Genomic DNA, 26,071 nt, shown 5'->3' on the forward strand with positions numbered 1-26,071 from the left:
GGCTTACTCAGAGGAATCCAAGTATAAGAGTGCACCATCTTGCATGCACCAGGCCAGAATCTTCAGTGGTCTAATATCAGTTTTCAGAAAATACAGTCTGCATTTTTTTCCCTACCATTCGTCATTCTGGAAAAATGAATTAGATTTCAGTTATTCTATATCTTAGACTATAAAAATTATTATGAAGTTAGGACCCAAACTCTGTTTAAAATCTTTAAATAAAGACCTTGTTCAGTTTTTGCTGGAATTTTTACTAAGGTTCTGAGGCAGCTAAATAGAAAAATTATCATCAGAGAATCAGTTTGGTGCTGCATGTTCTTTAAAATCATACACATCTCTAATTCCTCTTGTTTGTTCCCCATGCTATGGGCATTTCTATAGAGGCATCTGAGCCGAGCTCCAAATGAAGTCGGGTCATTGGCTGGAGCAGCCGGAATATCTCTACATTGCTCCGAGCATTTATTATAGGTGTTGGCAACTGACTGGGTGTGTTGGGATGGAATGATGCCTCCCTCCCCCAACTCATCTAGTTTAAAGCCTCCTTGACCAGTCTGGCAAGCCTTCTACCAAAACTGCTTTTAGACCAGCTCCACCAGCCCCCACTAGACCTGGCCTACAAACTTGGGTCCCATGTTCACTACTCCCAGACCCCTGACTATGACACCACCCTTTTAACCATTTATTAACCTGGCTAATCCTCCTAGCTTTTTTTCATCTTATTTACACTAGTGACTATACATGGCCTTTTCCCTTTTTTGCTGAAGTCAATTATCTTGAGCTGAAATAATGTATTTTATGGAAAAATCAAGGTTGCTGTATTTCAAAATCCTTTTTAAACTAGTAAAATAAAATTAAGACAAAAGACATACTAATTTATAATTTTTAAGTAATATTGAACAGTTTAGAAAAGAAATTACTATTTAAATTTCAAATAATTCTGAGTGTATGATGTACTTTATTATGTCAAAAACCTATTTGAAAACAAGTACAGAAATGATCTACAGTTGCATTTACTTAGAAAAATTGGAGCTACCTTTGTATATCAGGTCTCCTGGAACATTATCAAGTGGGGTTTGATAATCAGAGAGGAAAAAGTCTGAACTAATATTTTCATTCCTCTTGCTATATAGTTATAACTTGGACTGTTCCCTGATTCAAGTGCACTAGGCAGCAGATTTAACTTTTTGCATGTAATCCTATTTGATTATAGGAATTTTATTTTTAGGCAATTTTCTTCAAATGTCTGTAAGCGTGTGTATGTAATACATATTTTCTAGTGTAAAACTTCAATTATTCTCTAAATAATGGTGCTTATATACCAAAAATAAAATGCTTTTTAGCTTGGGAGTTGCTGTTCTGTGATTTGAAACATCGTTGAGCACATTTTTTGTTGTACCTCTTAAATACATTTCACTTCAAATGTCTCTGCATTTAGCCTGTCCTAAGGTTTTATTTTTGCTTATAGTGCCCTCACCTGTAATTTAGGGCCAATTGCAGAACTTCAGCAGTAAAAGTGGCATTTTTTTCTTTGAATCCAGAGAATTACCCCTCTAAGTGTCTTGTTTTGACAGCCAGAAACATAACATGTTTCACCTGACTTGTATTAGTTTGCAAGATTACACTTGAAATGCTGATGTGTTTTTTTAGTGTATCTGAAACATGGTTTACTTCTATGTCAAATCTCAGTTGTGTACTTCTACTCTATAAAGGAGCCTGCAAACACTAATGAAGCAATTCATTCACACTTGAATTTCAAGTACTGTCCTTAATTTAACCGTTTATCAAACACAACAGATCAAAACAGAAAGCAATTGGGGTGAGAGAAACAAAATCAGTGTAGCTGTTTTTTGGTGTTTCCTTATTTCTACTTTCCTCACTTCTGTCATCTCATCAGGTAAAAACTCTCTCTGAAGTTCACAAGAATGATAAGTACACCTTCCAGTAACATACTTCAGTTAGCAAACTTTACAGAAACAAACATGAGACCTGGGAAGAATGATAACCAATTTAGTCTGGATGTTTCTGGTTTGTTTTGGTTTTTAGGATCACTCGGAACAATTTTTTAAATAGTCATCTTTTATATGCAAACACCAAACCAAGTGGATAGGTCTGTAGTATGTCTCATAGCTACAGTTTTCTCATTCTGAGGTCACCTTCATTTGGTATACAGACAAACATAGCATAGACTACTTAAATTTACACTGTGACTCCTAGTTTAATACACAGGCACAAAGTGACATCCAGTAGAGTACAGATCTTTTTCAAATGCCAGAGCAGGCGAATAGGGTGTGATAACTTCTCTTTGACAGTGGAAGTTGAATCTCTCAGGATCTTGCAGTACTGGGTTTCTGTGATTCCCTTTCCTTGGGAACTTTTCTCTCCACAGTGGCCTTCCAGGCTATGAATGTTCAGTGCCAGTAGCAATCAGGCTACAGAAGCAACTGGGGGAACAGCTGTGGAATGTTAGATGAAAATAGAAAAAACTTGTCACATTCTTTTTACATGGAAAGTTCATCACATAAAAATGTAAGATTTTGGTCCAGTGAGAAATGGTGCAAAGTGAGGTGTAACGTGGACAGAGCCCGCAGATCAATCATTAAGACTCAGAAAGTTCACATTTATGCACAGTTTTCAGCCAGCAGTCCTTAGGCACTTTTTCCTGCCAGGAGCTGACTGTAATTTATGGATGCTTTTAACTAACTTCTTCTACAAAGCTGAATCCTATATCCTTTAAATCGAAGCTTGCTTCCTCACATACATTGTTTTCCTCCTCCCCTTCCATGCAAACACAAACTTCCATTTGTTTAATTTATATTAACCTTAGTATTTCTCTTACAAATGTCTGTCCTGTAGTGGATTGTATAAGATTTGTTTGTGCCCTGTTAGACACATGTGTTTAAGGACAAGTATCTGATCTTCATGCAGATACATTTAAGGGAGGCAAATGAGGAACAGAGGAGAATGGATCTGTAGAATTTTTCATGAATTATTGTGTTGCTTCTTGTCTGCTTTATAAGTATATGTGTGAATATTTATGCATGGTTACCCTTTTCTCTAAACCTTGGTGTACTGGGCCAGGACCCCACTGTGCTGAGATTGTTCCAATCAGCATTTCTGAGTTTGAAAGACAAAATTAATGGGATGTGTAGGATCGCAGCCAATCTAAACATAGTTTCCACCATGTGTATGTCACTGTTAAAAAAGTAATTCAATTTTTCCAGATTTGTTGTTTGCTTGTTTGTTTATTTTTATTTTTGGGCTTCTTAACTTTATTCACTTCCCAATTCTCAAGCATTAGCATTATAGAACTGGACAATGAAAAGTGAGGACATACTTATTTAAAGATATCTGCTTTAAATAAATATTTCATAACATTTTTACTGAGCTTAGATTTTTGAAAAGGTATCTTTACATTTTCCTTTTGAGGCAATTTCCATTGACAAATGTTCCTCTCGGTATCAGGTATTATGGATATATTCCTCAAAACTTGTTTGTTTTACCACTCTTCTTTTCAAAACATAAAGTTATTTTAGGAATTATGTATATTCTGTTGACTACTAATATATGTATGTTTTATTGCAACAAGCACTGGGAAGTTGTCTGGGTACAACAGATGGAAAAGGGCTCAGTGTCTTTTGCTGTCTTGTAACATGCCTGACATTATAACCTTGGGCAAGGATTTTGGTTTGGCCTTCCAAAAATTAAGATTATCAGCCTTTGCAAGTGTTTGAGGTAGGTGGGTTGTAATCCTAAAAGCATTACCTCTGGAGTTAAGAGCCTGCCTTTGACAGGCTTGGCCTAGGTTGAGAGGTTGAAAGTTGAGGTGATAAATACATAAGCATTTGCTACTGAAGCAATTTTCTTGTTGTGATTGAGAAGCTGAAGGGTTTCTTTGAAAATTTCCTTTAGAAACTATTGACCTGAGCAAGCTGCATATGATTTCTGTCCAACAGTATATTTTTCAAAGTTCATCTACAAGCATCCAGCTTAAAAACAAGACGTTCTTATGACAAACAGGATAAAAACCCTATTCCTTTGGATTTAAATGAGTTCTGTGTGCATGTGTGTGTCTGCCGTGGTAGGTACCGGTTCTATAATACATCAGAGACTGGAGTTGGTGGTTCTGATGGTATTTGAGCCACAGCAACATTTTGCTGCTTCTGTTAATGAACTTGTAACAACTAGCCTAATGGTAACTGCCTGTAGAATAACTTTAGTTTAAGAGTGTCCAAAGAAGTGCAAAGTCTCATCCCAGGGACAAGATAAAAACATCTAATTTTTCTTCTTTTTTAGAAGGACATTTTTTGGACTTTGAGAAATCAAAATTAACTTGGTTTTAAGTTTCAAACTTTCCATTAACCTAATCTTCAGTCAAAATATTGTTTAATAGCTGAAGCAAATTAGTTCATGCATTTAAAGAAGCTCTAGCAAAGGATTCTGACATGGAAAACACATCGAACATAATAACTGTTTTCATAGCTGCTGGTGTACCAAAGTAATGCATTTCAGCAAAACAGTGGTTTAGTTAATAACATTCTTTAAGAAATCATGCATTCTGGCTTTATGTCCCTTCCTAAACAAATTAGTTTTAATTCATTTATTTCTGTTTCTGATTTCTTTGCTTACATTTGGAAGGGCAGTTTGGGCTAGTATAATTGTTTTGTGCGATACTATCTGTTGCAAGGTTCCACAAAATAGTGAAGTGGTGCTATGTAATGACTGAATATATGGGCAGACTAACTTTTGCCAAAAACATGCAGGTATTTTCCTCCTGCTTTTTAGGACTTGAATTATATTTGCTTTTAAGTTCCAGAAAAATCTAGTTTTCCCACATACATGTTTGCAGGATATTAAGTGAAGTAGACGTTCCAAAAACATATTCTTTCTTTGTCCCCTCCCCTAAAAATGCTCTTTAAGCAATTTCTTATGCAATACAAAATATTGTGGTTTTACTATGTTTGTTTTGATGTTAAACTTACCATAACCATTCTCAGCTATCATTTCTTACAGAAGGAAATATTTTTCCTGATTATAACTTCTAGTGTTTATTTCAATGTTGCGTATTTTAATGTCTCATAAATATATCTAACTTCAATAAACAGTTATTTTATAAGCAACTTAAAAAGGAACCACCCATTAATAAGTAACCCCAAAGTATCATATATTCAAAAACATTCTTGAAAGATGCACTGCAAAATTTTAAATCTGTATATTAAATTTCCAATGATTAAAACCCACCCAACATGTAAAATAGGAAACAGTAGTGGTTAATTGCTTATTTGCTAATGCCAAACTTTTGAGCCAAATGTTCAGAAGGCCAGCAAGTGTTTCTCACCAGTTTAATTACTGTATGTATATCTGTGACTTGATTTCTCTCTGCTTCTCTCTGCTTCATTGTGGAAATACAAAAGTGCTCATTTAATGATTAACCTCACTATCATCTGAGTATTTGAGTCCATAATTCATTTTCAAGTTCTCTGCATACAAGCTGAAAGAAAAACTTCCTGATATGCTCTATTTAATGCTATTCAGAATAAAACAGATTCTTGTGTGTATACCTGTTATGTGTTCATACCTCCTATGTGCGTGTATGTGTTCATAGTATAAGACATTGAGGGAGAGCTCAAAGGCAAGGTATTCTCACACAGTGACCAGTGTGTGTGAAGCCATCAATTAAGTGCAAATTATCTTAATTCAGCGGAGTGCATAGCTCAGCCATGACTTTTTCTGAATCTCTAGTGAAATGAGACAGTTCTTCTAAGAGCTATTTTCAGTTTCTTTTTAATCACTTTTACGAAATATCTCTCAAATGGAAATTTAGTTTGGTTGTCAGACTGTTAAAATTAGACATAAGCAGAGCCCTTTTTAAGACTATTTTTAATCCACATGTCCTGCCTCCTCTTATTCATTTTGTGTAAATAAAATTTGAGCTGACATTAGGAAGTTCAAACACTTTCAACTATGCTTCAGCCAGAGTAGATATTCTTTAACCAGGAGTTGGACTCAAAATATTAAAAAACTGTCAAATATCTTAAAAGAAAAAGCTTCCTTTATATATAAATATATATAATATACATATAATATATAATATATAAAGGCTATAGGAAATGAGAAACTTTGGCATTAATCGAAAAGAATAAGATAATAACTTTCTTCTTGAGGATGACAGCTATTTTAACTTATATTTGCAAATCTCCTTTCTGAATTATTCTATATACTTTTTGTCCATCACTGGGAAACTTCATGGGTTTGAGTAGCTATTACTTATATCTTCTTTCTTCCTTAGGTTTTGCCCCCTATGTTCCATTTTTTTCCCTACTTTTATCCATGCTACTCAGGACAAATTCAGCATGATTACTTCATACCAGGCTGGGGAGGAGGCCGGGTAGGCCTAAGGGTTTAAACAGATACTGTCTTTTGGAGAAAGATACCATAAGTCCTCTCATCATTGAAGTAATTTCTTATATAAGACAATTATTTCAGCATTCATAATTTTTGGACATAAACTTCTAAGTTTTCATTAAACTTACTACTTAATGTTCTCTGACCCATTACAATAAAAGAGCAGAAACTATGAATAATAAAGTATTTCATTATGTTTTTCTTATATTTCTTGCTGCACAAATACATTTGGAACATGAAATAACAAGCAGCTCTCCCCTCAGTGTCCCAGCAGAGATAAACATTTTTACATGCATTCGAAACATATTTAGAGTACTGTAATTGGCGCCTATTTTGGGTCTGATCTATCAAAATCATTGACATTTTGCTATTGATTCCCATGAGAAGTCACTTCATCAGCGCTATTGCTGTAATAAAAAGAAGTACTTGTTATGAAGTGGGCTGGCACTAAGCAGGTTTTCATCATCATAACAAATATAAATATGCAGTTTAGATGTGTCTCACACAGCCTAATCATTGAATCTGTATATTTGAAATAACTGGGAAAACAGGTCAGTGAGTAACTCACAACAATGTTCATGTGTAAGCATTCTTTCCAGTCTATAACCAAGGTTTTCTTCTATAGGTTGCTTAGATGGACTCACTGGATCTGTCATTCTTATTTACTTGTCCAATGACATCTTCTTTGAAGAAAGAGTGGAAGGATAATTTGATCTGATTATTGCTTCTGTTTCCATGGCTAATTAGGTCTTGAGTACATTGTGGCTTCTTTTAAATATTGCTATTACTTGATGATGGGAGAGGACTTAGATATTAATCTGAACTATAGGTCACTGGCCCCTGTAGTTCTTCATGTCTTTAATTCACTGCTCACAGTTTTTTCCCCTTTCTGGGAATGGGATAGGTCTTCACAGGTGCCTGCTACTAGCAGTCATAAAACAACCTGAAAATAAGCATTAGAGAGGAAACTATAAATAATCTGAATGCGCTCCTAACTCAATAAAGCAGTCACTTCCTACCCAAGAGAGCAAAAATAGGACCACAGTACCACAGATCTTCACAGGACTTGTCCTGTGGAATGATGATAGTTCTTGTGCCAAGCACCAATGAATTCCAAAGCATGGGTCATACCATTACAAGCCTTGTACTTCAGAAATCAGAACTGAGACTTGAGTCAGATAAGTCTATATCTTCTCAGAAAGGTGAGAGCATATACTAGGTGAATAAATATAATTTGCTTTAACTTTTCAGCTTTATTTTCTGAAAGGAACATAGTAGCTGATCTAGAAATGCACACAATGTTGAGCAACAGAACCTATTACAATGGGCATTGAGTCCATAGCATCTTCTTTCTCTCAATTTAGAAGTCTTTAAATTATGTCCATGGTACTGCCTTTGAAATACCCTCATTATGTGCTATGTGATACTATCTCTCTAAGAAGAGTTTTGGGAACCTTTCTTAAGGAAAGTAGGCTTCCATTGATATAAAAAATATAATTTAATTCTTTAAAATATTTATTAAGTCATTGTGATGTCATAGACTCCCAGTACTGTACTAGCAGTTCCCAGACTAATATGCAAACTTCAGAGTTCAAGTATTCAAGGTGACCATCTCTTACAGAGAACTAGATATTTTAGTAAAATATATCAAGCTTTTATAAAGCCATTCATCTGGGGAGTCTTGTGTTCTTTGTTACCTCACATTCCTCTTCTCTGTCTTCCACCACTGTGGCTACAGGTCAAGCAGGATCAGCGAGATGATCCAGCAGATTAATCTGCTAAAACTATCACCATTTTTTCGGTTGGATCAGTGAGCTGCTCTGACTCCCCCTAAAACTGCTGGTCTTGGAAAAGGGAAGCAATGACCAACGGAGGGAGCTGAAGATGTGTGGTTAGATCAGCATAAGATGAAATTGCATCTTGGTCAGGACCTGAATATCTATCTAAATAGGCACAAAGCAAGCGCAAAACATGTGCTCTTGGCTAAGACCTTTTATCTCCACAGAAAGTGGAGATGTCTTCTGTGACTAGCAAATTATGTTGCCATGCCTCTAATGACTTCCATCTGTTGATGGATTCCTATTCCAGGCTGTTCATTACTGGGCCATAATTATTGCCCCTTCCAGACTTTCAAAGTTGAGGAAAAGGTACACAAGATGGGAGAAGCTGTCTGCACATATTGAATGTCTTGGAGGGAGCATTCATTGATTAATCATTTACATTTATTTTGTGCATCGTACTGACATCAACATAGCAATTCATTTTGCTTCTACTGCACCATTATATGTATGAAGTGGGGAATGACTAGACGTTTCCAAATTGCCTGTTAACCTTTTAATTTGTAGCTGTTGTATTTTGTTAATGGCTAAGCAATCTGCTGTGAATTTTCCTCATTAAAATGGCTTGTAACACAGGCAGCTGACAGTATTACTTGAATTTACACCTTCCATTTCAATGCTATGTCAGAAAAAAAGGATTTGCCTGTTTTCTGTTAACTAGGATGCTAGCTTTTTGCATGCTAACATATTATACTCTGCATTCAGATAAAATTTCATATGAACCTAAGAAACAGAATCTTTGAGAAGCAACAGGAGAATAATGCTGAAAGTCAGTTTGTTTTCTGCCCAAAAATCCTGTTGATAGTTATTTTAGTGTATCCAGAACCGTGTCTGGTATTGCTAACTTTTTATAGGCAGCATGGAGAGTTGAGCTTTTCAGAAATGACCAGTAAAATGTGATGCCTTTATTTTTGTATAGCTACCTCAAAATGAATCTTAAAGCAGTGTCAACTCCACCTCTAAAGTGTTCCAATGTTGTCACCTGTGAGATTAGTTCTTTTAAGTATTTTTTTCTCTTAATGCTTGTTTGTTTGTTCACAAGAATGAAAATACCCATGTTTTTCACATGTGACTTCTAAATGTGAAAATTTACTGATATCAGGCTGCAAAGGCAGTTATCTTGTCAAGCAAAAGCATTCATTTTGTGAATAAAATTTGTTTAATCTGTAGTTCCTTGTCCTTACTAACAAAAAGGATTTTTAATTCTTTTCTGCAATTATGCTATAAACTGCTCTAGGATTGCTTGTATTTGTCCACCTGGTATTTGCAGCCAAAGCCCTCTCTTGACACTAGGCCCAGAATTCCCTTTTTTGCTTTAAATATTGGATCTTAGTTAACTTTTCCCACCACAATGCACATCTAACACAGTACAAAATGATTGTCAGTTTTCAATATAGACTCCACTGACTTGCTTGGGACCATAGATATAATGAGAGATCTTAGCTACACATCCTTTGCGGACAGGAGGGGTTTGGGAATTCTGCTTTACAGACCCGGCAGTGAGAATGGACACTTCTCTCTGTTCAGGCTGTAGCACTGTGCAGCAAATACTGAGAGAGGGGGTAGCAGGCATGTCAGTAGCTTTGTAACAAACCTTTTCCAATGAAAGAGAGGCTTCCTGGCTATCAGTTCCTATTGCTAGGGCAGTTCTTTACCATGCCCTGTGACTGTTTACTGTAAAATCCCTTAAAAGTTGGGTGAATAATTTACAGCATATAGAACATTGAAGGGGGAAGCAAGGATTGTGGGTAAAGAGGAAGTAAGGGAGAGCAGAAACTTGGAAGCAGACGATTTCTGCCACTGTTAAGTACTGGAAGTGTGCCTGATGTCATGTGATTCACAAAGGGTAATAGCTCAGGATATTAATAAAGTATTACCTAATCAAACAAGTGCATAATAATCCTCAAAGGTTGTATATCATTCATACTGCTCAGGATAGTAAAAATAAAATAAAATAAAAATTATTAGCATCGTCCCTTAATCCTGAAGCCCTTTTATAATGAATCTAGCATCTCTCAATGTTCTACTGAAAATGACTCTAGCAAGATTTGACTATAATTGATTTCACAAGGAATTATTTAGCTAAAATAGATGTAGCTACTGAATTTTAATTGCTTTATTCAATTTTCATTTTAATAACTTTCTAACATATCTGTGGAAAATTATAACTTTTATAAACTTTTAAACATGAAGACAAGATGACCAGGCTAAACCAACCAATATTCCCTCTTCTGTTTCCTCCAATTCAATGATCTTAGTGGTCTTTTCCAACCTAAACAATTCTATGATTCAACACAAAAACGGCAGCATGCTGACTGCAGTTTGGCACAAGGTAGGCACTCAGAGGCAAATCAGCTTCACCCTGCCTTGTGACATCTCTGATTCTGGTCTTAACCTGCCCTTCAGCAGAGCAAAACAGCTTCTGTGGTATCTCTCTTGCACCGAGAGGAAGAGAGACAGAAATCTGGAAAAGAAAAGAAGGAATATGTTTAAGAGAAGCCATGAAAGCTGAGTATCCACAGGGAGATCTTGTAAAAATAGAGAGGTGTTTTTGCTTACACTTTTGTGTTCATATGGAACAGAGCTGCCCAGAACAGTTCAGTAGCTTTAGCTTGCCTTTAAATTACAATTCATTCTCCCAAGGGAATATCAAAATGTTCTGAGGGTTAGAAGGAATGTATTTGTTTCTTTTGTGTCAACAAATAGGTATAATGTTTACTTTTATGGCACCAAGTAGGTTATTTTAGTTGTCTTAGTTCAGTGAACAAAATTAGCATTAAGCACATAGTAAAGGCCAACAAATTACATCGTATTTTAACACAATAGGATTTAAAATGGAAACATCCTTTTAGATTTAGTGTATGAAAGAGGCTGATCTCAGAAAATGTCTTGCAAGCAATGAGGGCTTTGCAACAGTTTTCATGTAACACTCTCACTTCCCTTCCCCACTCCCACCCAAACCCCCCATCTCACCACCTTTCTGCAGAGAAATAGTGGAAGAGGTAGCCATCTATTAATACAATGAGAAGAGATGCCAACATGACTATTAATTTCTATTAGCTAGATAATAAAACTTATTTTTTCTTTTCAGTGATAAGGCCACAATAGGAGCCCCCGTATGTAACAAAGTACATGCAGACTAGGTTTTGGTGGTATGTCAGAATATTCATCAGGCATACTGAGGGAAGGAATTCTGTCTTGGGATGTGTTCAGGCATCACTGAATAACCAGGAGAAAAGATCAGAGCTACATTACCAAATATTAAAGTTTCAGCAGTTATAACTGAATATGTGAAAGTCAGTAATCCTTGAAGATTTAGAATGTCTCAATGCCTCACACTAGAACTGTTTCACATAATCTTTTAATTAGCACTCTTGTTAGCTCTTCTGAGAAAATTTAAATAGCCTAAAGTTTTCTGATGACAGTGAGCATTATAAACATGAAAAAAAGAAAATCCAGGATATTTCAGCTGATACTGCAATACAGAAAGCCTAGTTCAAACAATGAGTTATTAACTAAAGAAAATTAATAACTTTCAAATACCTTTGAAATTTTCCTTTTTAATAAAAGCTTATCTTAAACTTTTTTTGTTGGTATAAAACCCTATAGGACTTTAAATACTCTAGATTGTTTTAAGCGTTAGAGGTGCATTTCAGACAGGCAGAATTAGGCTTTTGAATCTAAACCTTACAACTGCCTTTAGAGCCAGTAGAAAAAGAGAGGGGTCTGCCATGATCAAAATCCGTGTTGGACAAATGCCTCTGCATACAGGGTGTTGATAACACTGTGAAGGTCCTTGTTAACTGAAACTGTGACAATTCGTGTTAAGGAAACTTTGTCATGAATGGGATATGTCCGTCAAATCCACTGATTGTTCCTAGGTTTTGTATGAGAACAAAAGCTCTGAGTTTTTATTTGTAGCAGATGAAAAAGAGACACAGTCTCTGTATCTTTCCTTAGAAATTATACTATTACAGAATCATAGAATGACTAGGGTTGGAAAGGATCTTAATATCTTAGAATCACAGAATTGTTTGGGTTGGAAGGGACCTTAAGATCATCGAGTTCCAACCCCCCTGCCATGGGCAGGGAAGCCTCACCCTAAGCCATGTTGCCCTAGGCTCCATCCAGCCTGGCCTTGAACATTGCCAGGGATGGAGCATTTACCACTTATTTGAGTAGCCTGTTCCAGTGTCTCTACTCTCACAGTAAAGAACTTCTTCCTAATGTCTAATCTAAATCTTTCAGTCTAAAGCCATTCTCCCTTCTCTGATAACTACATGGCTTTGTAAAAAGTCCCTCTCCAGATTCCTTGTAGACACTTTAGGCACTGGAAGAATGTTATAAAGTTGTCTGTGCTTTAGAAAATCATGTGCTTCAGAAAATGTCATGTGAAGCATGTAAGACACAATCAAAGTTTAACTTGGCAACAGCACCACATTCTTAAATGTGCTGTCTTCTGATCATAAATATTTTCAGAAATAAAACATGGTCTGAGAGCTTATCAAATAAAATACGTTTAATCCTTTTGCACACATTTTCAGTTAAAAGATCCTGTTGTAAACTAGATGTGTTCTTCTGTCTTGGAAAAAAAAAAAAAAAAAAAGAAAAAAAAGCAGATTTAGAAATAGCTATTTGCTGTTTAGATACAGGTCTGCATGCACTGATTCTTGATTTACAAAATCATTTGTAAAGGGACTTCCAGAGGTCCCTTTCAACCTAAACTAGAGTACACTAAAAAAAAGACAAATTTTAGTAAATTAATTGATCATTTACATGCTTTTAATTTCAAAAATTCATATTTTTAATAAATAGAAGTTTCATTGCTTGATATTTGTAAACATTTTTTAGATGTTTGCAAAAACTTGCATAAAACTACAAAAGGATTTGCAGATTATGGTAACAGATAATGAAAATTATAAAATAACTTAATTTCAGATCATAGTGCTTCATCTTTGTTTTCCCTTCATCAGTGTTAAGCAGGCAAATTCCTTTAGGTGTGTGCCAAATCTTGAAATAATGAGAAAGCTGATCTGCAAGATGCTGATGTTTTTCAAATGGAATGATACTGAAGAGCTATTCTACAACATACTGAGAGAGAGCTGTTTGTTGTTTTGTTGTTTGGGTAGGGTTTTGGTTTTTTTTTTTTTGTTGTTGTTTTTTAATTAGGAGATTAAATATAATAAAAATTGATTTCTAAGGGATGTTGACCTACCTGTATCCAAGGTTGTGGCAGTCAATTTAAAAACATGAGTAATATCAAGTCATTATTACACAACACAACCATAATCATTAAAATCTTACTTATATGAGTGATACTACAGCATGGTACAGTACCTCATTCCTCATGAGTAAAACTGAAATGCTAAACAATTGTTTTTCCCCTAATAAATGATGATGTGTAGGTTGTTTATACTTGAGTCTTTATGTCCTAGAAAGAATTGCTTCATTTCTAAAGAAAGAATATTAGTCAAAGAGCTAAATATTAGTTCACAGCAGTTTGGCTGCCAGTATATTCCATTTCTAATGACTTCTGTTCTTCTTTATTAGCCTAGCATAGCCAGAACCGCTCACTTGTTATTTACAGAGCACAGTTTGGATTGCATCAGAGAGCTTCCACTCATCAAGCTGTTTCCTGGTATTAATTTAGCTCTTCCTCCCTACATCTGTAGCTAAAGCAAGTCTCTGTAGTGCTTAAACTGAAGTCTGAAAAAAAGTCAAATATCTTTGAGATTCAGTGAAAATTTTGTATTTGGTTTTTTGTTTGGTTTTTGTTTTTTTTTTTTTTTAAACATGAGACTTACCTGAACACTGAAGGGCAATACAAGGGATACTTGGAGACTTCTGGTAACTAGTGAGTCCCAAACATTGAGTCTGAATAGCAATGCTGTACACCAGTAGCAGGTTCAGTTTCAAGGTGGGTGGCCTGGTATAAATTATCTTTGCGACGGGACAGTGTTCTGCCTACCTGTGTTCAAGGCTGAGCAGGTCTAAGAGCTGTTTTGACTGGAGCGTGGTTTCAGCAGTCTCTCAGTCTACTCCAACTGTTCTGCTTTGACTGGATTCATGCACTCACTGATGGCTTCTAAGTCACTTTTATCCAGATAATAAGAGGCTGTGAACAGGAGTCATTAACTCAGTGGATGCTCAAGGCTCTCAAATGCTGAAATACAGAAAGCTAGAAGCTAGACCTCACACCAACTTTTCTGAAGTTCCCAGCTCTTGGGGAGCAATTTCACAATAGTCTCAGGTTAATTTGTGAGTAACCTACCCCTGATGAAGGCATGACCCTCTCCTCGCTTCACCTGCAACTTTGCCAGCTCTGCACGGCCAGACCTCACCATAAGTAGCATCAATTTACTAATTAAAGTGAACAGCAAAAAGAGAAAAAAATAAATAAAAATAAAAATAAATAAGAATAAAAATAAAACCAGCCTGCAACTGACTTCACATGACAAAAGCGTAGTTAATAGACCTCTTGGGTGTTCTATGTACATGTATTGGCAACAGTACATGTTAGGTCCCATTTCTGAGTTTTCAGCTGTGTTAGCCAGACAACAAGCCTTATGCAACTAGGATACCATGGATTCTTACATGAAAACTGCATTTATATAATCGTATTAGACTGATGGGAATTTAATGGGGAGCTTAATGAAATTAGAAGGTGATTGCTCTAACTCTGGTAGCTTTGTCTAAGAAGTTAATATTTATTATCTGTGATTAAACCTGTGCATTGCTTTTCTTAAATGCTTATATTGTGTTTCTGTTTCTAAGATTAATGGAAACTCTATTCCTAGATAATCCTTTTGTAGCTCTCTTTGTTGGTCTTATAGCTATCTGGTTTTTCCTCCTAACCAAAAATTTACACATCAGCTTAACTTCAAAGTGCCTGTAAAAGTATTAGTGAGTAAAACACGGCTTTTGAAAATGATGATCAATTATATTATTCAACAAAGTGTATAGGCTACTGAAGTAAATAGTCTGTTTAGAATTTTTTACCTTGCTGATTTCATTATTTGTAATTTTTATAAAAGCATGGCAAAGGATGTACAGTTTATATGCCATAGCCATCATTCTGTGAAAAAGAGGAACAAAAAAAATTTCCTTTTTTGCATCAGAACACCTCTTTTGTGACCTGAAGTGACTATTAAAAAAAAAAAAAGCAGGCCCTTGTGAATAAGTCTCTATTTTTTCATAAAGCTATTTTAAAATAACAGAGTATTTTTCAAGACAGGGACTGTCTATCTGCTATCACACAGGTGTTGAAAAATATTTCTACTATTCAATTTTACTCAGCCTTTGTCTGATACAAATAAGCCCAAGTTCTGACAGCAGTGCAAGTAATAAAAATTTATCAGTATGTGTTGCAAGTTATTCTCCAGTCAATATATCTGTGGATAACTAGAGTAACAGTGTCCACTGCTGGCAAATCAGATAACTGCACTGCACATTAGACCAATGTTCTGTTGAAAAGTTTTGATGAGTTAAGTTTTGACTGTGAGATATTTAATAATTTAAGCTTGTAGAACAGTGTTACAAAATCAGGGCACTACATCAGGAGTATTCATGCTATTACTGCTAATAACAAATGCTAGTATTTGAGCTAATAGCCAGGAATTTCAGAACAGTAATATGAGCAGGTATTGCAAAATTTTTTCAGGACTCAAAAATAATTATAGTATTCATTACATTCTGTCTGTCACATCTTCAAAATAAAGAAAAATGTAGAAAAAAATCGATGAACTTTGTCTTCGTTTTCTAATCTATGCAAGTAGAAGTTCTTAAATTTTTTTTTTTTAAGTCAATACATTTGTTGCTTGCTTTGCTAGTTTTGTTTGGTTTTTTTTTAACATACAAATGAAGCATAGAATAAATTAATGTTTCTATTGGGGAGGTAATAAAATGGAAAAATGCAGCTTGATACAGCAACTGGTAATGGTGAAACTAGAGATGAAGTAGATTGTCATAAGAGAAGAGGAAAAGAAAACTGGCATCTAAAAAGTTAATCAATATTTTTCTGGTGGGTTTTCTTTTTTGGGGGGTATTTTGGTTGTTTTGGTTTTTTGGGGGGCGGGGGGCTGTTTGTTTTGTTTTGGGTTTTTTTTCCTCTGTTGCAAAGAAACCCAGTCAAAGAAAATAGTGAAAGAAAGATTAAGAAGAAAAGGAGAAAAAAGGAAAAGACACTTCCTGTCCTCATGCAAACTGCATTATTATCTAGATTAAGTAAAAAGAAGCTAAAGCACACTTTCTTTTTCCAGATGTTTATATCTGTCATTAATTTACTCCATTCAATAGAAGTAGTAGACAATCCACTGGATTTTCTGTTTGAGTGGAAAGAGGGAAACACTTCATGTGGCTTTTTTCAGAGATCATTAGTTGTTTCTGAACCCCAAATGAGGGGACATTCCTGTATGAAAAGATCTCAGAGGAGATCAAGGCTTACCCTATGGATGAATGAGGCATTAGCCAGCATTGTCCTATATCTACTTTTTCTCCCTTCAGAGATTTAACTTTCCCTGGTGAGCAGCACCCAGAAAAAGAACAGGATTTTAGGTTTCAGGGCTTTTTTCATTTTTTCCTTGCAAATGTCCTCAAAATAACATCAGATGGATTGCAAAAGAAAAGTTGTTTGAAAACAGTAGAACTGTAAACAAAGACAGATGACTATTGAGAAGTTTGCTTGCCAAATTAATTATGCTGCCAAGTTTTAGGTTAGATGATAGCAGATGACTACTTTTTTCTAAGTTATTTGCTAAGGAGTGCCTTTTATGTTTTCTTCCACCACAAAATGGTATCGTGGACATGTGTCTGTGTGTGTGTGTGTGTGTGCATGCAAGTGCGCAGGCAGTCATGTTCCAGTCCTTTGTGTCACTGGTGAAAATCACTTTCTATACTTATGGGATTATAGAATGTATTTTGAAGGGAATCATCCTCCTGCTTCTCAAGCAAGTAATTTACGTATGTCTCTGTTCATCCTGTCTTCTCTGTTCGGCATTTTATTGTAATGGATATAACGTGCTTTTTCTACAGGGTTTATGTGAGATGACAAAATCCAACACCTCCCTTGTTAAAGTCCAGAAATAGAATACATTTTTTCTCATATTTTCATATGTTTTCATATCTGTTCTGAGGAAAGCAAGAGGCCCTTATATAAAAATTTAAAACTAATATTTGGGGGGACTTCAGAAAAACAGTCAATAAGCTTGGCCTATGTAGCTTTACTTGTGTAAGACATTAAATATTGTGATGTAATGTTAAAGTCTATGAAAGGAACAATCCCTTATGCGTATGCTGCTGAACATTCCCTAAATCACTGTTATCCACAGATCTGAGGGCTTTTCTCCTTACACTTAAGGAATTTTCATATTGATGGCTACTTTTCTATAAACCATGTTTTATTCTGGAACTCGTGCAGCAAAAATCAATTTATGTTTAGGATAATATTTGTGATGATTTCAATTAGGAGACTGCAAGTGAGTTCACTGCAAACTCCATAACTATTTTTCTGTTGTGGGAGTAGGAAGCCCTACTACTTACTATACCAGGCAGGTGTAACAGCTGACGTGTTATCATGCTCTGCCAACTGTACTGACCCCAGAGGAAGGTCACTGTAGAGAGCAAATTTTTCAGGAATGGCATTCCTTTTGTTGCTGCAAACAAAATTTAGCAGACTCACGGGGATTTTCAGTTACTTGGGAGAATAATAGGGAAGTATGTTGCATGTTTCTGAAGTCGGGAAAAACAGAAAAGACCTGCTGTGGCTAGATAAGCAATTGCAACAGATGTTGTTTTAAGCTGTGCATATTAATGAAAAACCTCTCCTTGCCGTTTTTAGGTCTCTAAATCTTAAACTGCTCTGTGCATCTGTGTGGACTAGAGATGGGGTGGGGGTGGGGGGGTGCAGATTGTTTTTCTTTGATAACAGTCGTGGTTCTGGCTTGTGTCACTAGAGCCTTGTCTGAAGCACTCCGGTGGCAGATCTGCTATTAGCTTCAGTGGGAGCAAAATAAATGGCTATGTATTTCTGTCACTGGTAATTAAGAATCTCTCTTCAAGGTGACTGTTTGATTTTTAAAGTTAAAATCGTATATGTATATGTCTCTGCAGAATCCACAATGTATTTAATTTTTAATTACTTTTATGGATTTGTCCCTGAAAGTGATCTTGATACTTTTTAGGGTTTTTTTCATTGTTGTTAACTGTTGTTTGAAAGAGACTTGGAGTTACATTTTGGGCCTGGGTGAGCTGTTCTGGAGAGCCTCATATGATGTGTGTTCTCTTCAGATTCTCCTGTCAATTCAGCTGATTTCTTTTGTTCAGCTGGTCTCGAAAGGAGTATCAGAAGCAGAGGACGATAGAATGAAAACTAAGAAGAGTCATAAAAGATGTCACAGGAGGTGTGTTAAAAGTTAGGAGATGTAATTATGCATCTTATGTTTCTGAAATATTGATTGTTAAAAACAGCATAAGAATCTCCATTCACTTTCCTTTTCCCTGTTGAAGAATGAAGAGTTAGCCAATGAAACTGAAAATTAAACCTGAAGCAATTAAAACGGGGATTTTCCTTGACACAGCATTATTCATGAGACTTGTTACAGCAGTATAATCACTGCAATTTAGCATTGGAAGGGAAGAAGCAAAGCAAAGCCAAAAAAAAGCAAAAGCAAATCCAAGCAATTTAAGAACTATGTAATTTTTAAATAACACAATATCTATTTGGTTCTATCCTATTGTTCATCTACAAGACAATTTAATTTAGTTCCCTGAATGAAGTTGAATCCTTACTAATGTAGAGATACTCAGTCCTTCCAGCTGTAGGCATATTCCAGGTAATGTGTAAAAGATGTCGCCAGTCAATGCAGACCAAATGCTGCACTAACACATTGGCTCTGAGTGGGCATAGACATTTATACTTCCATAGATCTTATATCTAGTAATGGTGACATTGATAGTTCTCTGCATAACTAGTAATCTGATGTAGGACTTCCTTGCATGGCAGATTAATTTATTCTTACATATATTCTAATTATGTTTGAATAGTTCTTCTTACAACTCAGATACATGAAGTTTAGCAGGACCAAAACCTGTGAAGCTAAAATACGTGCAGTTCTTCAAACAACATGCTGGAAACTTACTTTAATCTTATTTAAAGGATTCACCTTAACACAATACACTCAAGGAGCCAAAGTCATACCTATTAAAATATGCTGAACACATAGAAGGTCTAAGTAGTCAACAGCTTCAATAGGTATGGCATTGTCTCCTGGAGTGCATTGTGAATGTTGAGACTGAAAGCTAAGTGCTTTTGATGGAGAAAGTGTGAAAGCAGATACCCAAATTCTGTCAACTATATTAGTATGTTTAATAAAATTTGTTCCTAATGCTCATCAAAGTTTAATCAACCAGCATCAAGTGTTCAGGGTGGTAAGGATTTTAAATTACAGTGCTTCACAGTTCATTGTCTTCTGAGAAGTTAACAAATTATAAGGAGAATTATATCCACAAAAACATAGGAGAACATGTAAAACTGACCTAACTTAAAAAGTTTAAAGCTCCTTGCACAACCATACTACTCTTATAATAAGCACGGAATGCACATAAACTATATGGAAAAGAAATTCTTACCCACGTTTTAGTATGTTCATACTCGCATGAAAAAAAAATGACCTTTTATGTTCACGTGTTTTTCTAGCTTATTATTTGTTTTTGAACATTGAACACTTACCAACCTGCAGAGTAAGCCATAGATCATATTTCTCTCACCTCCTTCAAGTTGTAAAGTTATAGCTCTTTGTGTCCCAAGAAAATTAAATAGAGAACTGCGTTACTTTTTCTTACCAACAGCCTCCCCCCGCCATATGTACACTCTGTGTGCCTTGCACAAGTATTAGTTTGTAGTTATATGAATAATCATATTTGTAAAACAGAACCACATTTTCTCATGAGGCCATTTTGTGGGAGTGGAGGTGTCTTAGTACATAAATTGAATTCAGACACTTGAATTACGGTCCTCCAAATTACCAGCAACCTTCAATAAATTTTTGATCAGTACCAACAAATGTTCAGAACCACAACCTTAGCTGATAAAAGCCCTTTGGTAATCAGTCTGCTGTCTTATCAAAAGCACCAGAATGTTGATTAAATGCATCCACCAGAATTTATAAACAAGTATTTTTTCACCGCTGAGACATCTCTGCTTAGAATGACATTGAATGTTCCCAGTGGCCCAGATGTACTCTTAAGTATACGTTGCAACTGTTATCCCTAAATTGGTACTTTTGCTCCTAGAGTAGCCTTTGAAGTTTGAATGGAGTTTTAAGGAGTAAGGTATTAACTTTGTTTGCAACTGTAGCACACATCTTCCTGGGATACTTGTCTTAGGGTTTGATTTGATTTGGTTTGGTTTTAATATAAAGAATAGGTTCAGGATATCTGGGAGGAGAAAATGTAGGTGGAGTGTGTATGTGTGTACCTGTAGAAAGACATTTTTATGTTGAAATCGTTTATGAAGTTTGTAGGGTTTTCATACCTGCATTGACCAAAAATAACTCTGTAGCTTGTAACTTTTTCCAACCTAATGCAAAACATACCAGTAGGAGAAAAAAAAATTAAATACAGAAATAATAACTTAAAAAAAAAACCCCAATCACAATAAAGAAAGCCAACAAACACAACCCTTTAAAGCATAAAGATTACATTTCTGACTCTGTAAATTTTGTAGCCTATAGATCTAAGTTAGGCTAGAATATAAAGCATAAAATCTCATTTTTCATTATGGAAACCCTTATAAAAGTATTTTATGTGTCACTATTACATGTATATACACAAATATTAACAGTGTACATTTTAATATTGAACTTTGATGCTTGAAAATACCACACTGTAATTTACATTTTAAATTAGATGAAACAGAATGTGGTTTATCCCCAGTAATAAAGAAAAAAAAATAAATTTAGGATAATAATAATGTTTGATACCCTAGTATACGATAAAGCATTTGATGCACACTTTATATCTGTTGAGTGTTTTCCTTCAAAAATAATTCAAGCAAGTAATTTTAAATATTCTGAAACGTTTTTGATTTAGAAAACTCCTGAATAATAATTATAAATTAGGAGTTAGAAATGAACAGATGGGAAAACAGAAAGTATTGAAAATCACTTCTCCCCCTCTTTTGCTTTTAATCGTTTGTTTTCATATCCTGAGTTTTGTTACTCAGAAATAAAATTCTATTATACTGTTCCAAACGTTAAAGCGAAGATATTTCCATTTGTCCTAAATGTATAAACTCATGCAGTCACTAGTCTTTAAGGTAGCCAATATATTCATACTTGTACAAACCATTTGTTAGCAGAACCTTCGCTTTGACTAGAATTGCACACATTTTATCACAGGTTAAGACAGCAGATGGCTCTCTTGAGTTTTCTTTGCAAAACCTCAAACTGTAAACAACTGCTCCGCATTTCTGAGATGCAAGGAGAAAGCTATTGTTTTTGATCTCTGGAGTAACAATCACATTTTCTCTTCTCTATAGGCATCCTGTCCATTTTCACCTTCATTCTTTCCTTTCTTTACTATCACCCTGAGAATCATATTACTGAGAAATGTCAGTGCACTTTGGCAAAGGCCTAGTATTTGAAGGAAACTAAGGAAAGGGAACAATAGTAGTAGATAGTATATAGTGCATAGCATGATTGGATAATACAAAGAGGCCCTTCCAGTGAAAGGAAATGTGGAACCTACATCTTTGTGGAGTTTCTTGTGCAAAAGTTAGGGCTGCAGGTATTCGTCTCCTAAATTCCTGTGAAAATTAAAGACAGTAGAGGATTGGCCTTTATTTCACTCTACTCCCTCTCATTCATTCATTTGGACCTAGGTTGAGTAGAAGCCACTGGGCTGTGTCCTGTCACCTCTTCCTCTGGTGGCAGGGGATGTCCCAGGGCCATATATATCCAGCCTCTGCTCAGCTGTCCATCGGGCATGAGGAGCCAGGACTGGGACAGGGACCAGAGATGGGGGTTGGGAGACCCGCTGGGACAGCATCTGGAGGAGGGCTGCTGTCTTGAGGACACTTAAGGAAGGCAATACCATGTCTTGTCTGCTGTTGGGAATTAAGGAAAGGAAGCAGTATGCAAAACTGTAACAGTGAAATCTAAATAAGAAGACCCACCTCACTGTCTAATTGCATTAGTTAAGGTAATTGTTACTGTTGTAAGGAAATTGCTGCTCTGTAAAAATCACCAGATAGAAAATCCAATGCGTTTTAGCTGAATCTCTTTAGAGACACTCTTAAATAGAATTAAAATGTATTATCCAGATCCGATTGTGCATGTTCTGCTCCTAGTTGGTCTAGCATTAATACAAAATCCCTGTATAAGGGAGTTCCCACCATACACTTTTGCCCTCCTTATAAAAATAGCCGTTTATAGATTAAAGGATTTAAGGAAATAAAGGTCAGTATTGGAGATGCTGAAGCCTCTGCTGAAACAAGAACTTACACTTTCCTAGGAGGTTCTGCATTGCAAAGCAGTGAATTATGCTGGATGGATATTTACACTTCAAAGTCTGTTTTCTCTAAAGAACCATCTAATAAGAAATTAGAGTATTCTTAAAACATTCTTAAAGTTAGCTATTTATTAGATAATATTTCCCTGTGTGAGAATCTGCCCTCTCTTATAGGATATCTCTGCACTCTTTTTCTGTGTAGCTGCTGGCTTCCTTTTTGTACTTTCCTCTGATTAGTTGCAACTTCAGAAAGTTTAACCATTAGCCTGGCAGAAAGTAAATCCAGAAAACACTGACCCCTTATTTGAAAAGGGAGAAGACCGAACAGAAAAGATGAATGGAAAGAGATGGAATATCATATTTTATATGGTATTTATTATCTGCAGCATATTGCGGACTCCTTGGGGGCAGAGACTTCGTAGGGCAGACACTCCTTAGGCATTCTGTGTCTAGCGAGCTTGGCTGGGGCTTGGTCAAATGCTCCAAAGCCCCATCCAACCTGGCCTTGAACATATTCCACGGGTGGAGCATTCCCAGCTTCTCCGGGTAACCTGTTCCTGTGCCTCATCCCCCTCACAGTAAAGTGTTGGTGATAGATAAATCTATCTACTGCAGCTGTTTGTGGGTGCCCTACAGAATTCTTTTGGTAGTTCTGAAACCTCGGAAATCAGTTAGCACTCCGAGGTAAAAGTGTGCTGGTGCAATAACCTCTTCCCAAAGATCGCGTCTTGGTTTGGGTGGAAGGTATACTCCGCCTCGTACGTGTGTTCCTCAGGGCTCTTAACACCTTCGCACGCAGCAGAAACCCCTCTCCCGCCGGACTACACCTCCATCCCCGACCGGTACCGAGGCGTGGGGCGACGAGGGGCAGACGGGCGGGTTCCCCATCGCCCTCCCTCCTCTGCCCCACACCTTCCCCGGTCGGGAACGGGGCAGGTACCGGCATCACCGCAGGCTCGGCGGGAAAGGCGGTAGGGAGCTGGTGCGAAGCAGCATGGCCGGGGAGGGCCGTGAGCCGCGGGGCGGGAGCCCCGTTCGAATCAACCCCGAAAGCTGAGAGGGAGCAGAGGCAGCTGGCTGCGGATCCGCAGGGAACCCGCTGCTTCCCATCAGAGATCCGCTTCAGCAGCACCTTTTTCCTCCGCCCCTCGCCCCCCTTTGCTTTATTCTCCTGCCTGTCCCCCGTCCCTCCTCCACCCCTGGCACCCTCGCCGCCCCTCGCCTTGGGGAGGACAAAATAAGCTCCAGCGGTGCGTGCCTGTGTGTGTGTGTGTGTGTATGTGTGTGTGTGTGCGTGCGTGTGTAGGGGAGGCTGGAGCGGGGTGGGACTGAAGAGCCGTGATTACAGCTCTCCCCGGAGAAGAAGATTGCTCTCTCCAGATGCTGATTTCTGAAGCACTTGGCAATCATCAGGCGGGAGCCTGGAACAGGCGGCGGTAGCCGCCCCGGCCGCGGCAATGGCAGCGCCGGGCGAGCAGGCGGCGGCGCGAGGCTGAGGGGCAATCCCGGGAGGCGACGCCGCCGGTCGGGCTCGACCCGACCCGGCCCGACCCGCCTTGACCGGGCGCGGCTCTGCCCCGAGTCCCGCTCGTCCCGCTTTGCTCGGCGCCGCCAGCCAGCCCGCGGACACCCGCCACCCAAGCAGGTGCCCCTGCGCCGGGACACGGCGGGAGCGGCGGCGGGGCACCCATGCGGTGACCCGCGTTGGCGGCGGCAGCTCCTGCGGGCCGCAGGGCGGGGGTGACCCGCTGTAGCCGTGCCTCGGCCCGGAGAAGGCTCCCGCTCGCCCGCGCCCCAGGGGATGGGTCCCCGCCGGGGCTGAGCCCCGTCGCCGCCCTCCCCGGTGCCCGTGGGCGAGCCGGCGAGCAGCCATGGCAGCGGCCATCGCCAGCGGCTTGATCCGGCAGAAGCGGCAGGCGAGGGAGCAGCACTGGGACCGGCCCTCGGCCAGCAGGAGGCGGAATAGCCCTAGCAAGAACCGCGGGCTCTGCAATGGCAACCTGGTGGACATTTTCTCCAAGGTCCGCATCTTCGGGCTCAAGAAGCGGCGGTTGCGGCGCCAAGGTGCGTCCCTGTGGCCGGGCCCGCCCGCGGGGTCCGGGGAAGGCGGGCGGGAGAGGGCAACCTGTGGCGAAAAACTTCCCGGGCCGGGCCGGGGGCCGGGCGCCGGCGCGCCGGGAGGCGGCAACCGCTGCTCCTGCCGGCGGGCGGCTCCCGGTCCCTGCCGGCGGGCGAAGGGCTCAGGGGGCACGGCCGTCGGTCGGGACCGCCCGCTTGCGGGGTGCTGCGCTGCCGCCCCGCCCCGGGGCTCGGGTGGTGATCGGGGCAGGCGGGCGCCGTGGTAGGGAGCCCGTCGGCTCAGGCAGCCGGCGTGGCGGGAGCTGTTCCGTGCGTCCCCGTTTCGCCCGTGTTTCTGTTTAAAGGACAAAGAGCTCACAGTGTGGAAAGGTTTTCAAGTGCTCGGCGCCTGGGGACTGTCGCTTGACCGCTTCTCTTTGGCAGGTGCAGCCTGACCATGGTGCAGGGTCCCGGTGACTCCCCAGTCACCGGCGCAGCCGGCAGCAGTAGGAGAGCTGCTTGTCATCCCTGTGACTGCCCAGGTCAAGGCCCTCTTCATAAACACCCACAAGTTTTGCAGGCAGTTCTTCTTTGGTGTAGATGGCTGGTAGTCATCGGAGATGGCTTAAACTAGTACCGTGGTGACTCCATTTTATCCAGCACTTTGTATTAGAACCCTAAAAATAAAAGGAGTTAAATGATATTGCAGTGACTTCTCTATTTTTTTGATTTTGTGGTATTGAACTCGATATTTAACAGCGTTCAGAAATACTGATAACTCATACTCATCCTCAGGAAGCAAGTAGTTTTAGAGCAAAGGGTGATGAAGAGTGAAATAGTTAAATATCACTCAAAAACTGGCTAATACCTACAAGTCAGTGGTGAAGTACAAGCAGCCCTCTGTTACACTAAAGAATGCCACCATGTGTTGTAGTTTGGTATGTATACTATAGCTACTCTTCAGGTTGGGTCAGAAGATAATTTTAAGAAGCATAATCAGTGATCTGTCCTGATTGATCCTGCTTTTTTCCATGCTTTACACTTGAAATAGCATAAATGACAAATTCCATGCAATTTTATTTTTACATGACTTTATTGCTGTAAGGATTGTTTCTTGTAACTCCTAATGCAAGCCAAATCTTGCCGTTCTTAGGTAGTACAGTGGTATAGGGAAGACGAGTGAGAAAATGTCAGTGGCAAAAACCTATGATGGCTTCTTTTTAGGCAGTCTGCATGTGTGCTCAGATAATAGAGTACTTGGTTTATGA

The 26,071-nt window shown here is 38.4% G+C and overlaps 1 protein-coding gene across 8 annotated transcripts in view; it reads left to right on the plus strand.

Moving 5' to 3' along the window:
* Positions 1-26,071, plus strand: part of FGF14 (fibroblast growth factor 14) — a 395,214-nt gene that overhangs the window by 239,495 nt on the left and 129,648 nt on the right. The window contains exon 1 of one of the 8 annotated variants that reach the window (XM_061349277.1): positions 24,006-24,809. The exons of 6 other annotated variants lie outside the window; for them this stretch is intronic. In XM_061349277.1, coding sequence (XP_061205261.1) covers positions 24,617-24,809 — 193 coding nt within the window. In that variant the 5' untranslated portion in view covers positions 24,006-24,616. Of the gene's footprint in view, positions 1-24,005; positions 24,810-26,071 lie in introns of those variants that run through there. One more of the 8 variants, XM_061349275.1, reaches the window with a different exon arrangement.

This window comes from Neopsephotus bourkii, unplaced genomic scaffold (genome assembly GCF_033783945.1).
Source record: "Neopsephotus bourkii isolate Nb327-2 ecotype Australia unplaced genomic scaffold, CSIRO-AGI_Nbou_v1 NB_398, whole genome shotgun sequence".
NCBI lineage: Eukaryota > Metazoa > Chordata > Aves > Psittaciformes > Psittacidae > Neopsephotus > Neopsephotus bourkii.